This window comes from Aphis gossypii, chromosome 1 (genome assembly GCF_020184175.1).
Source record: "Aphis gossypii isolate Hap1 chromosome 1, ASM2018417v2, whole genome shotgun sequence".
NCBI classification, from domain to species: Eukaryota; Metazoa; Arthropoda; class Insecta; order Hemiptera; family Aphididae; genus Aphis; species Aphis gossypii.
In genome coordinates, this window is record NC_065530.1 from 77,440,196 (window position 1) to 77,460,241 (window position 20,046).

The window sequence follows — 20,046 nt, forward strand, 5'->3', positions numbered from 1 at the left end:
CGCGCGCGGGGACACGGCGCGGCGGCGGGTGAGACGCGGTGCTGAACGTCGCGGACAAGGTTTAGGTCACGGCCCGCTCTCAGGAGGGGCGGATGGATTCGCCGCCGCCGCCGCCGCCGTGCGATATAAATATAAAAACGCATCCGCGACCGTGACACTGGACCACGTCGAATCGAATCGGTCGGTGTGCACATCACACACAACACACACACACACACACACACTTATACACAAGTCGTCCGGGACGCAAAACGTTTCGCCAAACATTCGACGGGCACGCGCAACTGCAGACGGACCGACCGACCGACCGACAGACAGCACTATATAGCCGCACGGCAAATATACACCACCGGTACCGCGGACCAGCCTAAATGATGATCGCTGGCCACAGATTGTGCCTGTTGACGCTCGCCGTCCTCCTGGTGGCCGTGCAGACCCTGCAGGCCGCCGCCCCGAAGCCCGACAGGGGGCAGGTCCGGTTCACCGACAACCAGCACATCCCGATCCGGCCAAAGGCCGTCACCGAGCCGGCCAAGCCGAAGTCTTCGTCGCCGACCAAGACGAAAAAGCCATCGGTACCCGCGCCGGTGGACGCCAAGAAAAAGACGCCCGTCAAGCCATCCGTCGCCGCCGCGACCACCAAGAGTGAGTATTATATATACAACGTACATATTATCGTATTTAACTTAAATAACTTACAACTCACAACATGAACTAATACGAACAATGAATATATTATTATTTCGGCAAATTTTGCATTAATGAAATACAATATGCCGCTCAGAGTGTTACGACGAATAACTAACTTTTTAAAAATCGATCGACCGTTATAATAATATTGTCGTGCTGTAAAAAGAATTTTTTTTTCCCGTTCGAAATACTTGTTTCCGTTTCGCGGGGACGTACGATCAAACAGAGCTGTCTAAGACTTATATAATACAATATTAATTATTAATTATGCAAGTTTAAACCATTTTTTAATAATATTACCAAAAGCTATAGCTATAAACTCTAAGTTTACGTAAATTGTAGTAATGCTCACTTTAGTCGACGCGTGGTTATTGACTTCGTATTTTAAAAATTGCGTCTAAACAGAGGCGATACTATGAATCTCGTGTAGTCGCGTCTATGATATTATGATCGTTATTGTCTGTATTTACCTTACGATAAACATCGTATTAGAATTTGGTTTTTAATTTTCTAGTACAAAGAATTAACAAATAAATTTTATTACATTAATAAATTAAAGTTTTTAATGACAAGATATCTTCTAGATTGGTCGGCTGAGAGAAGATTTTTATCTCTCCGGCTAAGTACAAAAATTCCAAGAAGAGGTGCTTTTTCTTTGTGTTATAGATGTTAAAGATGTTTAAAACTTTAAAATAGCTTCCTAAACAAATTTAAATATTTTACACACTATTAAAAAAGTATAATTCTTATTTGATTCTGAGTGTTAAAATAATATTATAATCATATGTAATAATAGTACTGAAAAGCACCACTTGACTTAACTAAATTTAAAATAAAATAAAATAGGTTCTATACACCATGGATTTTTCAGTGATTTTCTTAAGCGTAAGGAAAAACTTAAATGATTAAAAGAACTGTTGTATCTATGAGTTTCACAGGGTTTCGTTTAGAATCGTTTTTTAAGTGTGATGATTCATTTTATTAAATTATGTATTTTAAATTTAATATTACAATAGAAATGTAACATTTCACATTTTCATATAATCTTTGATAAAAGTTACTTTTGCTAATTGTGCTAAACAATTTGACAAATCAAACGTTTTTGTAAAACAGTAAATACTACGAAAATAAATATACTAAATAATAAATATAGGATATAGGTACTCGTAAATATTCGTGAATTTCGATTCAAAAATTATATGCATGGAATAAATTGTAAATTATGACATAGCTGTTTCCGTTCCACTTCCACATAATCAAAATATATATCATTAGGAGTATTGATTACAGAATAATGCATTTCTGCATTTATTAATCCATAAACAAAAACAAAATTTTATGTTTAAAAAATAGGGTTTTAAATTTACATATTAACTCACTTTAATAACAAAATTTGTTACCAATCTGTGTATTATGAGTGATATTATTACATACATTTTTATAAATAAGGTATAATATAACTATTTATAACCTAACTATACGATAATATTACAAAGACTACATAATGTTTTTATATAGGTAGTTATTTTACTTTTTAGCCAGTTTTATCGTTCTATTTTAGCACCAACGAAATCATTATTTTTGTTTATTAATATATAACTTTCGAAATATGACAGATAGCTCATCGTTTGCACATGCATATTTATCAATGCAAAAAAGTTTGAACATAATTACGATCAAACAAGGTCATTTTCTGACCGGACAACCAGTTTTATAACAGTCGTAAAAAAAATCCTAAATAACGGGTCGTTATGAAATCACTTAATGCTGTCATCGGCATACATCCATGATCTAATAATATCCTCCGTAAATTATACTATATAGGTATTAGGTACTATTTCAAACGGATGCGCGTCTTTGAAGGGCTAAAAATCGTACATAAAAAATATACTTATATATAGACGCAATTTTTAATTGGTCGTATTTACCTTCGGCCGGCCATCGGTCTCGGATGACTAATCCATAAACGTTTAGTAATTCATCGAGATGTCTCGTTACTTACATCTTCGACGTAGAAAAAATCCGTTCAACGGCAAAAAACTGCTTTTATTAAAAAAAAACTCGTATCGAAGATAAATAATAAAAAAAAAATTATAAAAAGATAATAATAATAGGTAGTGCGATTCGACGTAAACAAACGGTCAGCATCCGGCCGGTGGCAGTCGGCAATAATAATTCAAAACGGCGCAACAGGTTTCCCAGCACAGTTTTTCCAGCGCGCGTCATCTCGTCACCGTATACATTGCCTTATACAGCTATATATCACGCACTGTAAATATACGCGTAATACGTCTACACGCTATTCGGTCAGAGACATGTTATTAATTTTTGCACTTGATTCGCACAGCAGACATATTATAACGACGAGACGAATATAAAAGAATAATAAGACGTTTACGACGCGGAAAAAAAAATAATAAAACGAAATGTAAAAATACTTTTAATATTATTATTATTATTATTATTTACTTCGGTTCCCATCGTATACGTATACGCTGTACACATATCCAGATCATTGGTCATGCAGTTGTCTGGCGGCCGCGCGATGATGTTTCACACATTACACGACACTCACACAAACGAGACGAGAATGTGTTATATTATTGTTGTAGCATGTGTATCGTCAGTGTATGCGTGTGCGTGATTGATGGTGAGAAGCCGTGCCGATACATACGAGTGCCAAAACTATGGCGTTAAAGTCTCTGCCAAACCGTATATTATATACAACCTGTAGATATACTCATCGATCTACAAGCGTAAACACGCATTTTTGATGTTTATCTCAAAACCATTCGGATCACGTTTGAATTATCAAATTGTTTTTTTTCTTTTATCTGTTTTTCAATAGTTGTATATACCTACTTGCAATCTTCAAAAACAAAAAAAAAAAATAACGAAAATCGTTTGAATATTATATATTTATTCAAAATAATAATATTGATATTATATTATATATATGATATTATGGTGGAATACCATTTGTCATATTCCCACGGGAAACATGTAGATGGGCCTGACGGTCTACGCAACAGTGAATTACACTAGTATATAATATAATATAATATACATATACACATACAATATACATAAATATATATGTGTGTTTGTGTGTGTGTATGTGTGTGTGTGCTTACTCGTACGCATGAATATATAATATATATAAATATAGGTATACACCATATGCACCCGTGAACGGTGCCTACGTGTCTGTCGATTTTAAACGCGTTTCTGGCTATAGATATCATAATTAATAAGCGCAAACTCGAGAGTCTTACTGGTTTTCGGAATGATAGTACACGAGCTCATAATACGGTTTCGACCGCGGCGGTCAGTCGATTGCATAACTCGAGGGGAAGGACCCCTCTGACCACCGCGGACGACATACAACATCATCATCGCCGAGATGCACCTGTTTTTTATCTTTACTTGTCGTTATTATTGCAATATTCTCGGTATTATTAATTATTATAATTTTTTGTTTGAGGGCCAAACACGTGTTTGTATAAATATATGCATAAACGTATACCGTCGGAGCGGTCGCCACTAACGGCGGATTTCTGTCGACTTCCGATCGCACGGTTTTTTCGGCGGTTATTGATTTGTCAAGCACCAATACGCACGAATCCGAAATGTCCGGTTCCGTGGATATCGCTCGCGTTAAAAGACACCGCACTATAGATAGAAATTGTTTTTTAATACCTATTTAATACCTACGCATTAACCAATTTCCGCTATTTCGGCGATTTTTTTTAAAAATATATTTTACACACGACCGTCGTTAATTATATACACATTATCATAATATAAGTATAAAAATATAGGTAATAACTTACACGCACTATTATAATACCTCAACTTAGTCTGTTTCAAGACGACGATTCGAATGATACGTAAAACAGGACGCTTCGGCCGTAATCGGTAACCCATAGGCCATAACTTACTAGTATAAAGAAGTGTTTAACAATTAACTACATAAAATTATGTGTTGTACCTATTATATTGTTACATTTTCATACCAGGCACTTTAAAAGCAACGAGCGATTTCCTACATTTTTATTATATTCAACCCGTAGGTAATCAAAATATTATATATATCTATATTCTATACAAGCACTACATATTATATCGTAAGACACTAATTTATCTGGCCAAATCTTATGAACAAGATTTAGCTAGCTACATTATTAATTCCGAATAGTCAATTTTGAATGCCTATATCATAATTATATATAATTTGGTAACATATATTTTCTTTGACGTTAGTAATCCACGTTACACGAAAAACTAATGTTTGACACGGTGCAACAAATCTAAATTGATTGCAATTAATTTTAATTTGAAATCCATGTAAAGTAGTTTGCATGTTATACAAATTTACATAATCCGTTTGACCTATGCCTATATTATACGTAAAATGGAATTTTATTTAAAATAAAATGCAGCTCTATTTATAAAACGTAGCACTGACAGTTGCATATTTTAAACGTCAAATACAGGTATATACTCTAACAGCTGCAGTATAGGTATATCATAACATGACAACTAGAAATTCGATTTTTTCGAGCGATTTACATGTTTGCGAATCATTAAACGCGCGTGTGCAAGGTGTAATAAACAGCCTAAATCGTTAAACTAAGTAGATTTAACTGTTCACAATGAAAGTTGGTTTTAGAACGAAAAAAATAATCAACCGTATTATTATAATATTATAATATATCCCACGCACATTTTTGTTCTCGCTGCACTTTGATTTCAGAGTTATTATAAACAGCAAACCACGAGTTTTTATGACACACGTGGTTTTGAATAAAAACATAAAAAAACTACTATTTTTAGGCTTATTATTTCTTCTAACTGTGATGTCTATGTCTGTTCTTACTGGCTGTTTATAGTATTATACTTAACGTTTTGTCGTTTTATAATATAAGATAAATTTCGTAATCTCTCACGTCGTCGTACTTATACTTGAAACACGATATGCAGTTTTTACACATTTTAACGCCTCTCCAACGTTTCTCATACTAGAAGGAATGAACTCCAATGAAAAGATTTATCGATCTACTTACATCGTTAATATTATAATGAGAATCTGCAGCGTAAAAGCATATAATAATGTACGCGCGATAGACGGCAGTCGCGTCGCGTTCTCATTATGCATTTCTTACAAATTCCAAAACCTATACTCTTTCCGCGACATCGGCGCTGCGGGCTCCTCTATACTGCAAAAAATCCGTCGATGTATACTGTACGTACAACGCATGTAGGTATGTAAAATCTAAAAATGGACTTTCTGCCACAAACCACTTTGCCCACACAATAATAATAATAATAATATAACACTGTATTATACCAGTGTTGTAGTCAGAGTCGCGCTCGAAATCGATGTCGCGAAACAGCAGTAAGTTGACACCTCGACTGCGATAGCTGTACATCGCGGTTTTAGTCGCGGAGGCGTAAATCTCTTTTACGTGTATCTCTTATAAATGTCTTATATTATTATTGGCACCATTGCGGTGTGGCCTGCACAAATCAACCGCGATGGTCTGTTTTTTTATTTATGGCTTCCGGCCCGGAATGTTGATCCTATTCCCGCAACGCCGCGCCGTGGTACAATATATGCTGGGCGCATATTTAATCGCATCGAACTTTCCAAAACCATTAATATTATAAGCGACCTTCTCGAGCACAATAATACTATATAATATAATATACACGCGTAGACGACCGAGTTCTATGCTGGCATAGGCAATACGTCATATTGCAGTCGTCTTCGTCGTCGTATGTAGGTACACGTATAATAATTTATTTATACAACTTGTTCTGTATCAACTATACAAAATATTACCTATGTAGGCCGTTTTCTACTGACGCGCGTATATGTCATACAAATTAGCCGCCTATAAATCCATCCCCCATAGACCGGTGTACAGTATACACTCGCGTATAAACGACAATGGACTGCTGAAAACATTTATTAAACAACAGTTAGTTTATAATTTAAATACTGATGAACGTTATTAATACATTTAAAATATCAACTTTGGCTGAAATGTATTGATTATTACAAATACAAGCATTAGGTCTATATTAATATATATATTATACACATAAATGATTATAATTGTTATTTTTATAACTGTATGCATTTTAAATACTAGTTTATATTTTTTTTATTTCATATACATATTTTATGTAAAAAGAAATATATAATATATATATATTACATAAGTTTTAAGTTTTTTTTGAATTAAAATAGGACATTCCAATTCAAGGTCTACTGCGCACGCTTTTATATACATTTAATATTTAATATTTAAATATATCGACTATCGGTGCAGCAAAAACGGTTTTCCGAGACGTCTTGATTAATTTCACTGGTTTTTTGATCGGTCATCGTATAACTAGTTGTACCCAATACTTATACCTCGTTACCTATGTGTACACATCAGTCTACGCGTATATATTATATTATACTTATTATATAACAATAATAATAATTTCACACGCTAGACAATTATATGGACACACGTGGATGGTACATAATAATACGATAACGGACTGTCCGTCCGGGAGGCGGTGATGCTGCGTAAAATTAAAAAAAAACAACAAACAAACAATAATATTACAACGGATCGCTGTTACAGCTACAGCAACTCGTTTGCGAGAAAATTCGCGTCCAGCGCCAGACCAGTGTTTCGGAATAAATTCTCAGACCGACTATACTCTATACGCGATCACGTATGGTCTCGTACGGATCGCCGCCGGTCGCTTTATATTTATTATTATTACTATTATTCGACGACACGAGGTAGAAACTACGTATACATAATAATAATATAATCGTACCCGTACTACGCGTCTCTGTCATCAATTACATTATCATTGTTTCGTTGTTGTTTACTGTTGCTGCTGCTGTAGGACGAAGATGCACATACCAACTGCTTTTAAATGTTGCAGCATATAGCGACGAGCATACCGATACCTCGCTTCACGCTGCAAGAAGTTATCGTGGTCGGTTATTATTTTTTGCCTTTTTCGTTTTTTTTTCTACTCGACGGCTATGCATTTTTCCCGAAAATTTGGAATATAAGACGAACACGACGTATTACAGGGTCATTACTCTTTACAAATCCCGAAACCTAGCAATAAATGCGTATTAAATAAATCTCAATAACCTAATATAATCCCTACGCGCTACTACATACAGCGAACTTGAAATCTTTCAGAGGCTACCTTAATATACCTATTAATATTCCACCTTGCATCTACTCATAAATCAGAAAAAGGTATTTACTGTCAAATTTTTAACTACTTGTCGTAGTAAACATTAAAATACTAGTTAGTGATTATAAATTATTACTCATCTATTGATTATTATTCATGAACCATTTATCCAACCATCTCACCTTAAAAACTCAGAGGCGTCGGACTCTCGATTGCCGGCACCGATGGGAAATTTCAACATTATTATAGCACTCGATTGTCCTCTTATCGCCTTTGAAATCGACCGAATTGAATGCGCAAGTGAAGACATTTTTAACTTACATATAGGACCTGGTATTTAAATACACTTATAATCCACCCTGCCCGTCATGCCACGAATACATACTATACATTTAACGCCGTCGGCTTGTTTTGTTGGCGACGATTTATTCGCATTATTATATATTATTATTATTATTATCACAATTAAACCATGCGTTAAAATTGCATTGGTTTTTTATTCTATTTTTTACACACCACTCGTAAATCGTTGTTCGTCTTCGGTATTTCAAAGTATTGAATGTTTATGTGTTACCGTGCGTCGGTCACATTATAATATTACCTTTATTATTTGCGTCTACAGTAGTTATATAAAAGTACTGTTTAAATGGATGATATAAAACGAAGCACTGCAGCCGACCATTATTATTCTCGATGTTTTTATACATATATTGTATACAGACAGATGGGTTCTGCGGCACAAAGACTTTTGTTTCGTTCTAAATGACGGTCGAAGGTCGCAATTTTTTCTGATTCCTTTGGTAAGTGCCTACTTGTTGCGGAGAGGGTTCAACGATTCGAAAATATACCTCGTTGTAGTGTACATGCATTGTGGTCGTTAGCCGGGACTAAGTTTTGTATAATATATAAAATATCCACCTTGGCCGGGATGTTAAATTGTTGTGAAAATGGGTTTTTGGCGTGAATGACGGCTGATGACTGTATTTTATAATAATGTGTTATTATTACTATTGGAGGCGCTCGGCCATCGACTTGGCGTTTGTCGCGTCACCCGAAAATTAATATCATCGTAATGTTCTATCTCCTTAAGTGCGCATTGCGATATTTTACGCGGCTATTACACAGAATTGTCAAATTCGCATTTCCGTTCGCGTTTACTGCGACGATGTTACGACCTCTATAAATCATAATCAGCATTATAATAGTACTGTGTGCATTTATAAAATCCATAGGATTTCATCACATCACAGCTTTTATATTTTCGATTATATTAAGAGCGCGAAGCTAATTCAATGTCACTGATAAAATTGGTTATTAAAATAAACACCTACGAGTTGACTTTAATTATCGAATTTATTCCTACGAACGTTTGTTTTAATAATACAACTATATTAAAACGAATGTATTTTCAACTAACAACCAGTTTTCTTCCCAGTTTTTACACTGACTTGGGAGTGTCTATAGAATAACTATAGCTATAAGGCTCCAAACTTAATGCTTTTAAAAATGACTAAATATTAAAATATATATACATGTATGAGTTTAAAACATACAAATATTGAAATATGCACTTAATTTTTTTTTACTCAAATATTTTATAAAACTTTAAACAATTTATCTAACCCAGATTTAATGTTCTTAGTATAATTTTTATATTAATGTTATATGCCTTTATAGCTAAATTAATAAATAATAATAAAAATACCACCTTTTATTTTTAAATTTTTAAAACATTATTTCTAAATTAACTTAATAAATAAATAAATCGCATTACAATTTTACCGAATAAAATTCTTCTTCTTATCATAATTACATACAATATATACTTATTATACTTGATCATAACATATTATGCTTTTAAAAAAAATGAATATATATAGGTATACCTTTAAAACTAAAAATTCACAAAATATGCATTGCAAACAATATTAATATATTTTTTTCGTAGCGTCCTGAAACTAATTTCTAGCTTACTTAACTGTAAATTTAATATCCCGCAAAAATCATTCCGAACCCTAAGTAAAAATAATGGAACTGATTGCATATCTCCCGTCATATTGTCGATCAACAATGTGTGTACAAAATATGTTTTCCACGGAACGCGAAACGGTTGGCAAATGCGTCTCAGCGGGCATTCCTGCTCATCCGTCCACGGCGAGCGATTATCATTTTCCACTGCTCATTGTACACAACGCGCGGCCGGGTCTGATCGAATAATAATAATTATAAAAAACGAGCCCGTACGACCGCTGAACACAATCGAACGTTGTATCAACAACGTAATAACTAATAATAACAATAATAGCCGAAGACAATCTCTTAACGATCTGGACGGCGGCATGTATAGGTATAATATTATATTATTATTAGAGTGTGCGAATAGCGACTCGTTCATTCCGGATTCCGTACACCGTTTCTGCGCTTGTAGAACATTGAGCCGGGTCGTGTTCGCACGGGCGGCGGCGGCAATAATGAGCAAGATAGAAATCTTGTCTCGTCCCCGCGCGACGCGATTGTATCGGTTCCAAAGGGGCCACCGGGTTAACCGCGTGTGCTGTAAATCTAATCGACCGCGATAATAATATTACATTTTAAGTGATGCCGTTTAACGAGGTTACAACTCACAAGCGCGTATATGGTAGGCGTTTATATCATTATTGAATTTCGATAAAAAAAACCCTTACTAGAAAAATATAGTCACATGTAAAAGTTTATTTACAAATCTATAATATTACCTAGTGAATATTATCAATAAATAAAAATATATTTCTAGATAAGACATGATTTTTTTAAAAGTTGTGGTATATAAACATAATTTTTATTACGGACATTGTAATTTTTTTTTCTTAAAGTAACTTCACCGAGTATAGTGATTACAACTCGATACTGATTTGTTTCGATCTGCGCACGAGTATGTCGTGCACTTCTATATAGTCCGGTACTCATCGAATCCCAAGTCCTGAGTACCGTGCATAATAATATACGATCGGTTTTATCATAATCATATTATTATTTTAATACGCTTTGAGTTCGCTCAAGTGTACTTCTTATTTGCTATATATACTAGTGCAGATATCTGAAGTGTTCGTGAGTACGGAAAACCCAATTACACACATAAGTATATACCTATTATTATTATTATTACCTATTCATACAAATGATTCGGCGTATGCGTCCTCCGTGTGAATTTTATTGAGATAATTTAATAGGCCAGAGGAGTAAGGAGTTATAGCCTTGTATAGGAGTTAAAATTGACAAACACATATTAACATAATACACCTATGTACGAAAAAAGTTTCAACAAATCTATTCACGTGTTTATAAAAGTTATTGCTAAGTATTTACTTTTGGCGTCAAGTAAATATTTTATTAAATTACGAACAATTAAAAGAATTAAATATAACAAAAAGATTACTCAAAAATATTATTAATGACCGGCACAGTAAATAAACTATCGGACTACCTGTTTACATAACTATTCAAATTTAAAATTTTTACCACAGGAAATTTTTCTCTGATATAAAACAAAAAGGTACCTAATCGACTCATCATAATGTGGCTATAAGGAAAGTAGGAAAATGTATAGCACCCTTCTCCCTATAATTTCACTAAAAATATATTATGTGTTCACTCCTGAGCTCTAACACACCCCTTAATTGCCTCGGAATCCACCGTGATCTTAAACCAAAGTTAATCAATTAGTACTCAGTCGACAAATCGACACCCGTTCGCGGATCTCTATATGGTCGATTTACCGCACGCGTGTCTTATACTAAAGTAATAATAAAATAAAATCAATTCGTATCTATCTACCTATTATAGTAGGTCCGACGTGTTCGAGACGGACAATATTTTTATGCGTGTACAGTAATAGGTACACAAACTATATCCTAATATTATACGCATAGGATTTATCGATCAGTGTTATTGTATTGTATTTAACACGTCATATCTCTGCCTACCTACCGTGCGCTTAAAATGAAAACGACAAACGCGCGAATGAATCATGTTTTACCAATCCTACGTGAAGAAAATCACCGTCACGTGTCGCGTGGGTTTATTCGCACGTTGTCATATAACACACTTTCTACTGTCGTGCGCGGGCGCGTGTGTGTGCTCCGACAGATACAAAACACATATAAGACAAGACGCGTATCGGCGCTCCACTACGCCTATTTAGGATTAATCATCAATATAAATGTTCCTTTACCTATATAATACAACGATAGTCGACGAGACGGCGTTCGGTAACGGTATAACTAATCCGATTTTTTTTCCATCGTTTAGAAAGAAAAATGACGCGATCTAAATTCGTACCCATTATTATAACGTCGTATACTTATTGTATACATAATATCATACATTCAGGACACGTAGGCATATAATATACGACCTACACGGCCGCAGCCGTGTAGACACGAATAGTTATCGAATTATATTATAGTACCATATAATAATGTATATACTTGTGCAGTGTATCTGAGCTCTATTCCGAACGAACGCACCAGACTGCAGGCCGAGAATGAAAATTATAGACATAGGTACCTATGTGTATAATAGTCTCATATCCGAAACGACTGCGGCGGACCTCCGGTACGGCATATAATATGAATTCTAGTTTTGGCGGTATAGGTATATTATATATTACATTGTACACACGCGTGTAGGTTTTATGAAAAATCTGTTAACGATTCTCCGAGGCGGTCTCTCTCTCTCTCTCTCTCATTCACTCTTTCTCTCTCTCGCGTTGTGCACATGGTGCTTTCCAGTTCGATTAGTGAATAACGTACGTACGTATTTTGTTTCGTGTTTAAGACATAAAACCGTAATTTATATTATATACGAGTAGACAAAATGCCCATCGTACGCCATAACATATATTAGAAGGCACCTACCTACATGCTGTATAATAATATTATATTATTTTTATTATATCGTCCGGAAACGTTCCCGCCGCCGCCGTTTGCGCGTCTCCCGCGTTCGCGGACTGCAGCCAGCGACACGGGCGGTGGCGTATATAACATAATATATTTTATGCTAAACAACCGCGTGTCTGCGTGTGTTTCGATGATAATATTAATATAAAAATAATGCATATACGGGCGTGCCGTCGGCCGATAAAATCACGGCAAAGCCGGGCTCACGGAATTTCGTTTAGTTTTTAAAATGTAAATCCGACGCGTCCGTTGCGGGAAACTCGCCATCGGTTGTTGTGTATATTATTCGTCTCGATCTACATAGATGCACAAGATACACCCACCATCGCTGCGTGCGGCTATATAAATGCATGTGCACGCCGGTTTATCGTATTATAATAATGTATATATTAAAATGACATACGTCTATATCATTATTATTACCTATGATAATGCAGTGTCTCTGGTTTTGTCGCGACTTCGCGTCAATCTCGGCGTACATATTATTGTTATATTGTACACGATTAGAATCGAAGAAAAGGATTAAGAGTCCCACCACTGTGCAGGTGCACTCTGTCGTTTTCGCCGCACGCGTGTAACTCAATAATATTTTGCATTCCACTCCTTTATACACGACAGTATCATAAAATTATAGGACCGAAAAGAAATAATACCCGTAACCCATGCGTCGTCTGTCTATTTACGAGGTATAATATAATAGTATGGTACGTCTCGGGTTCATGATAAATCAGTCTCGTAGGCCGTTAAACGCATTGCGACTGCCGTTTATACATTACGATATGCTAATGGATTTGAAATAAATTACACGCCGAAATGAGATTCACGCAATATACATACAATCAATTTTGGTCGGTTTGATAATAAATAATATACACAACAAGCTCCGACGGAGATTTCAAAAACAATATAACTATACATACTGTGACCCGTGTGATATAATACGAATATTACTTCTACGGTTTTTTTTTTACCGTTGTAATTACTACTACATAATATTGTTTGCCCAGTAGCCTTTATTTATTACGAGTATTACAACTACCATATCGTTATTATTATTGTTAATATATTGTTTGTTAGTTGTTACCGCTATTCGCTAGTACCTAACCACTAGGCTTTTCAATAATAATTAATAATGAAAATATTTATTCTTGTTACAAAAGACGCTTTCGTACATAATATGCGGTTTGTCTAAATGTATTATGTCAATATATTATACAAAAATTAATGTTGACCTCCGGCTTATTTCTGTACTGCATAGGCCATAGATACCGGTTTTAACACTTTAAAGGGATTTTTCACTTTATTAGCAAAAAACACTAGAACGACCATGATTCCATGATCACTTGCTATTTCCAAAGTCACTCGATATTTGTCACTCGTTATGGAATAATAATTATTGTTGTTATAAATCCTATGGTCTTATACTATGTTTCATTATTTATTTGATTTGAATCACTTTAAAAATCTTTTGATCTTTTTTACGCAGTTTGAATAATTTAATATACAATTTACATTAAATATTTATTATATTTTTCAAATTTAGCATAAATAATTACGAAGAGTAAATTGTGGAAAATATAATCATCATTCATAATATCGAAACTTAATAATTTTAACAAGCTGTCTGTTTTTCTTGTATTGCTTGCCAATATTATATTTTATACTCCCTTTTACGCAGAAGATAAAACAGTATATTATTTACATTTAAGCCATTAAGGACAACGGAATAGGCAACTTAAATAACATATTTATGTTGTCGTGCAGTTAAACTGGTATATAAGAATATATTGTATAAATAATCATTTTTATAGACACTTCATATTTGATAAATAAATCCCAACACGAACACGCAAGCGTTAAGAGTTATGGTAATTACTAATTAAAAACGATTATAAATTCGCAATAACTGCTGATTTATTTATAATTTACCCATATTATACATTTTAGTTTTACGATAAATTCGAGTTTCATCTGTTATTATTATACTTACTCACGTAAATTAACAATAATTGATATGAAATATATGTTAATGTTATGGTTAATTCAATTTGGTCTTAAATAACTAACGTCATTCTGTATAATATATTTTCTTCAAAACATTACCATGAATATCAGTAGAATCAAATATGATTATATTATACTCATCATTTCATAGCAATAAATTGTACCTACGTCTATTGTCTATTCTTAATTGATATAATAATAAATATATACTTCTGCGTTTATATATACAAGACCTCGTCAGTACAACGAACTGAATAGTTAACATTCATGCACCAAGAATATACTGTCGTAAACGAACCGTCACACTCAATTAACACACGCTGACAAATAACTACTCTGCCATATTAGGTCCATCCGTGATATACTCAAATATATGACCTGAGAAGGCGAGAACACCTTCTCGCATTAAGCCACCACCTATCGTGTGAACTGACTAATTTGTTTCGAGCTTCTGGTATATGTGTACTTACGTGCACTTGCCACTTAATATAATAATATTATATGTATAGCAATTTCGTGCAAACTCCGTAAGAACCAACGAAACTAGCGAGATTTTAATGTCGGAGTGATTGAGTCAAAACAACCGATCGTCTCCGTGGAGTATACTGTATATACCTAGCGTATACATATAATTCCGTTTTATATGAAAACCAGTTCCTACTAATATACGGCTATTATTTTTATTTATTTATATGGATTTTTAGCTTACATTACAACTAAATTTGAATTTATATTCAAGATGATGATAAAAAATATATATAAATAAATAAACATAAAGAATTATCGAAAACCACTTGGGTGTGAGATTTCAAGTGGTCAAGGTTCAACGTCCCTAGGCCGTTATAATAATGTGGCAAAATGTCAACAGGATTTTCACAAATACGCATTTATATAATATATATATATACCTGTTTGGAAACAACACTCGGACCAAAGAAAATACAAGATATCTTATAATAATAATAATAATAATAATAATCGAATAATCGCGATAAAATAATAATAATAAAACGTGTATGGAAACGAAAACTGTGTATATAAATGTATAATGAACCGTTAGCAAACAATGAACATAAGTATTTACTATTTTTTCTATACAACTGTAATGCTATTATAGTTTTCGGTCTCCGACATCTATATCTAGCACATAAAATATAATAACCATTAAAATGTGATGTGTATTATATTATTATAGTTATAATTTAAACAAATTATTGATTGAGATATTATTATTACTTAATAAATATGAAGATTTTGATAAAAGAATATTGTTTTTGATTAATTCTTAATTAAAAATTTAAATGAATAGTAAAACGTCTTCAAATGTCACAACGTGATACTCAGATAAGGTAACTGATTTATTACGGTCAATCTGCATTCGATGTTTTCCAAACGAGTTCGTTAACCGAAAAACAACGTTTTACGGGACTGCAAAAACATGTATATACTATATAGGCATTATATTATGTTAGCCTGATGTCATTTTCCTAAGATTTGTTATGTTAAGTACATCGGAAAAAGAATATGATATAAATTATAGTGACGTTATTTTGCCGAATGTAAACCTGTTCCTCACGTATGGTCTGGCGTTTGTTGTAGACCGGTTGTATAGAACAGCAAATTGGCGTAAACAAAATTAGGCTTAATGCCTTAATATATATTTCATATACATATACAGTTATATCCATTTAGTTTTTGAATCCTAATGAGATAACGTGTTTATACTTTATGGTGCAGATTAATATTTTTATTTCTGAATAATTTATATGTTTATACACTTTATATTTTTACTAATTTCTTAAATAATTTAAATTTTTCAGAATCTTCGAAACCAGTTGATGACAAATATAGAAGCGAGTTCGAAGAATATATGCGTCAACAAATTCAACAATGGCAAATTGCAGTTGTAAATGGTCAGCCAATATCACCACCTGCAGGATCACAACCTTCCGGACAACCACCATCTAGTGTATGGATCCAGGTCCCAGCTAACGGATATTACCCTCCACCATCATACCCATACCCACAATACCCACAACCATCTTACCCACCTCCGGCTTACCCACCACCATCTTATCCACCACCATCATATCCACCTCCAGCTTATCCACAACCATCTTACCCACCACCATCATATCCACCACCTGCATATCCTCAACCATCGCCATATCCTCAACCTTCCCCATATCCTCAACCTTCACCGTACCCACAACAACCGTTATATCCACCACAACCAGCACCAAGTCCAGTTTCTGAGGAGACTGAATTATCTACCTCTGCACCGTCAGAAGGAAGCCCATCACAGCCAGAAACACCAGGAGTAGTGACTCCTCAACCAGAATACCCATCTCCACCTGCACCAGAATATCCATCCCCACCAGCGCCAGAATACCCACCTTCTACATCAGCACCAGAATACCCACCTTCTACCTCAGCACCAGAGTACCCACCATCTACACCAGCTCCAGAATATGGAACTCCACCACCAGGAGTTTCTGAACCCGAACTTCCAGAAATCACTCAAGCTCCAGAATACATTACTTCCAAACCAGAAAGCTCTACAGAACTTCCAGAAGTGATCCCAACATATCCAGAAACACAACAACCTGAGCAACCAGGAGTACCTTTATATCCTGGTCAACCAGAAGGAGTCCAGACTACTGTACAACCAGAAACATCATCTGAATCTTCTACTGATCAACCAGCCTATCCAGAAAAACCTAGTTCTGAAACTCCCGGAGAACAACCAGAAATCACAACCAGTGCAGGAACTACATATTCTCCTGATCCAGATGCCCCGTCACCAACTGGGCCCCCGTCGACAGACGCATTAAAAGCTCAATGTAAAGAACCAAGAGGACAATTCCCGAGTGAAAGTTCCTGCAACAAGTTCATTAACTGTTGGGATGAAACAGCAGTCGAACAGACATGTCCTGCAGGATTGGTATTTAACCCAGAAAAACGATACTGTGATTATCCAGCAAATGTAGATTGTGGTTCTAGGCCTATTACAGGTAAAAATATTAAAACATTTTTTTTATATATATTAAACATCTTATACAACATAACTCATAAAAGCTTTCAAATTTAACTTTTATTTTCTCAGTGGCAGCTGAAAACGGTAATAATACAAAATGTCCAGATGGTTATGGAACGTACCGAAGTACCGAAAATTGCGGAGCTTTCTATGTTTGTGTAGCTGGAACACCAGTAGACTTCGTTTGCCCCGGTGGAACAAACTACAACGACGTACGAAATGAACAAAATAAATAAATTATCAAATTTTATTTTTTTTTCATGAAAATAATTTTTAGGATTTGAAAATCTGCGACTACCCATACCGCGTAGATTGCAAAGGATTACCAAACAATCCTGAACCAATTGAAACGGCTACTGAAACCGAAGTCAACACTACATATGCCCCCGAAATATCATCCACCACTCCATATGTTCCGCTGTCTTCAGCTGAATCTTCGCCAGCCACTGAAGTCGTGCCTACATCGTCGACATCCACCACAGTTGCCCCAGTCGCCGACCCAGTTGCCATTTACAATTACAACTTAAGGAAAATACCACCAAGTACGTATTCATAATATTATTGTACACTCCATTAAACAAATGAAATAAAATTCATATTTACATTTTATTTTATAGGCATGGTAAACACTGGCGTGCGTTGTAGTCACAAGAGTATTTACCGACTTACTCCGGATTGTTCTTCAGTGACCCTTTGCCGTAACGGATTTACTCATATCCTCAATTGTGCACATACTACCAGTTACGATATTGGCAGCCAAAAGTGTTTGCCTAGTCAAAGAGCAAACTGGTAAGTTGTACAAAAATTATAGTCACACACAATACACCAAGATCTGCAATTTATAAATTACCTAGGTTCTAGATAGTATGTAGTAAATAATAAAGATAATTATTAAAAATTAATAAGTGGTAAAAATTTTAAGCTTTATGCTATTCTATAAATTGGAATAATAAACAAAAGTTTAATAATAAATTAAATATTATTAATAGTATGATTGTATATTTATCTTTTTAGCGGACGATCAGTTTAGAAACACAATAATCCATGAAAAGTAAACGGAGACTCGACATTTGAAAAAATAACCGAAAAACAAACAAGAATTGAAGCTATGTGTATTGTCCAATCAACATTATTATTAAGTTATTTATTATGAAATATGTACTATTGTAGTTCTCATTTCTCATATAATTTTTTGTGCCCTTTTGGTATATTCTTTTTTCAACAATCTAAAACGACATGTCAACTTTTGATACGTACGATTAGCGGAGAAAGAAAATACTGAACACAAAATTATTAGCATGTAGTTTATATTTAATAATTTATTTCTTTTTAAACGTAATCGATATTATTCTAAAATAAATTGATCGCTAAAATATGAGTATTTAAAAAAAAATGTGTTGTTTGATTATTTATTTAATTCAATATCCCGTGTTTAAACTGAAATTATATGTACTTATTGTACATAATTATTATTATATTATATACCTATTAAATATTATTAATTTTGATCTCCCATTATATAAATTGAATTATTCAACAAACAATAGGGATACATGTACTGTACTTTGTTAATTATTGTTACATGGATTATTGTTAATGGAAAATGATTAATGATGTTCACTCAGATAATGTAAAATATTAATAGCTGAGTGTAGAGACAAAGGTATTGAGTATGCACTGTCACGAATAAACCTAAAACGATATAATAGTTACCAGATATTATTAGGTACCCACAGACCAATTCAATAATATCGACAATCCCATAGAATTTCCACTTCCATCCTCCTTGCAGTTATATTAATTGTTAGTCGTGATCAAAGAGTATGAAACGAATGAAAATATAAAATGTAATAATAATTACGATCCGTAAAAATATAAATTATTTACTCCAAAACGACCGAAACTGATATAATATCATTCACTCGGCACACCAATTTCGGAAAGTGACGATTAAAAAATGTCCGTTAAACGCACCGACACCAACTTAACTATAATAGACACATAGGTACAAGCATGCAATTAATGTTGCATTATTTTCTCCGTTAAAAATTTAATATACGATTTTCTGTCGCGTGTTGTCAAACGATTCAATAGTGTACTTGTTGTATACGAACATATTATGATATTAAACGCTACCTAATAGAATGTAGACGA

The 20,046-nt window shown here is 34.2% G+C and overlaps 1 protein-coding gene across 1 annotated transcript; it reads left to right on the forward strand.

Annotated features, from left to right (window-relative positions):
* Positions 1–140: 140 nt before the first annotated feature.
* On the forward strand, positions 141–19,168 carry LOC114127950 (uncharacterized). Its single transcript, XM_027992331.2, has 6 exons — positions 141–645; positions 16,676–17,869; positions 17,962–18,104; positions 18,170–18,434; positions 18,510–18,681; positions 18,907–19,168. Exons 1-6 carry the CDS (start codon positions 372–374, stop codon positions 18,920–18,922), a joined length of 2,064 nt encoding a protein of 687 aa, XP_027848132.2. The 5' UTR covers positions 141–371; the 3' UTR covers positions 18,923–19,168.
* The last annotated feature ends 878 nt before the right edge of the window (positions 19,169–20,046 follow it).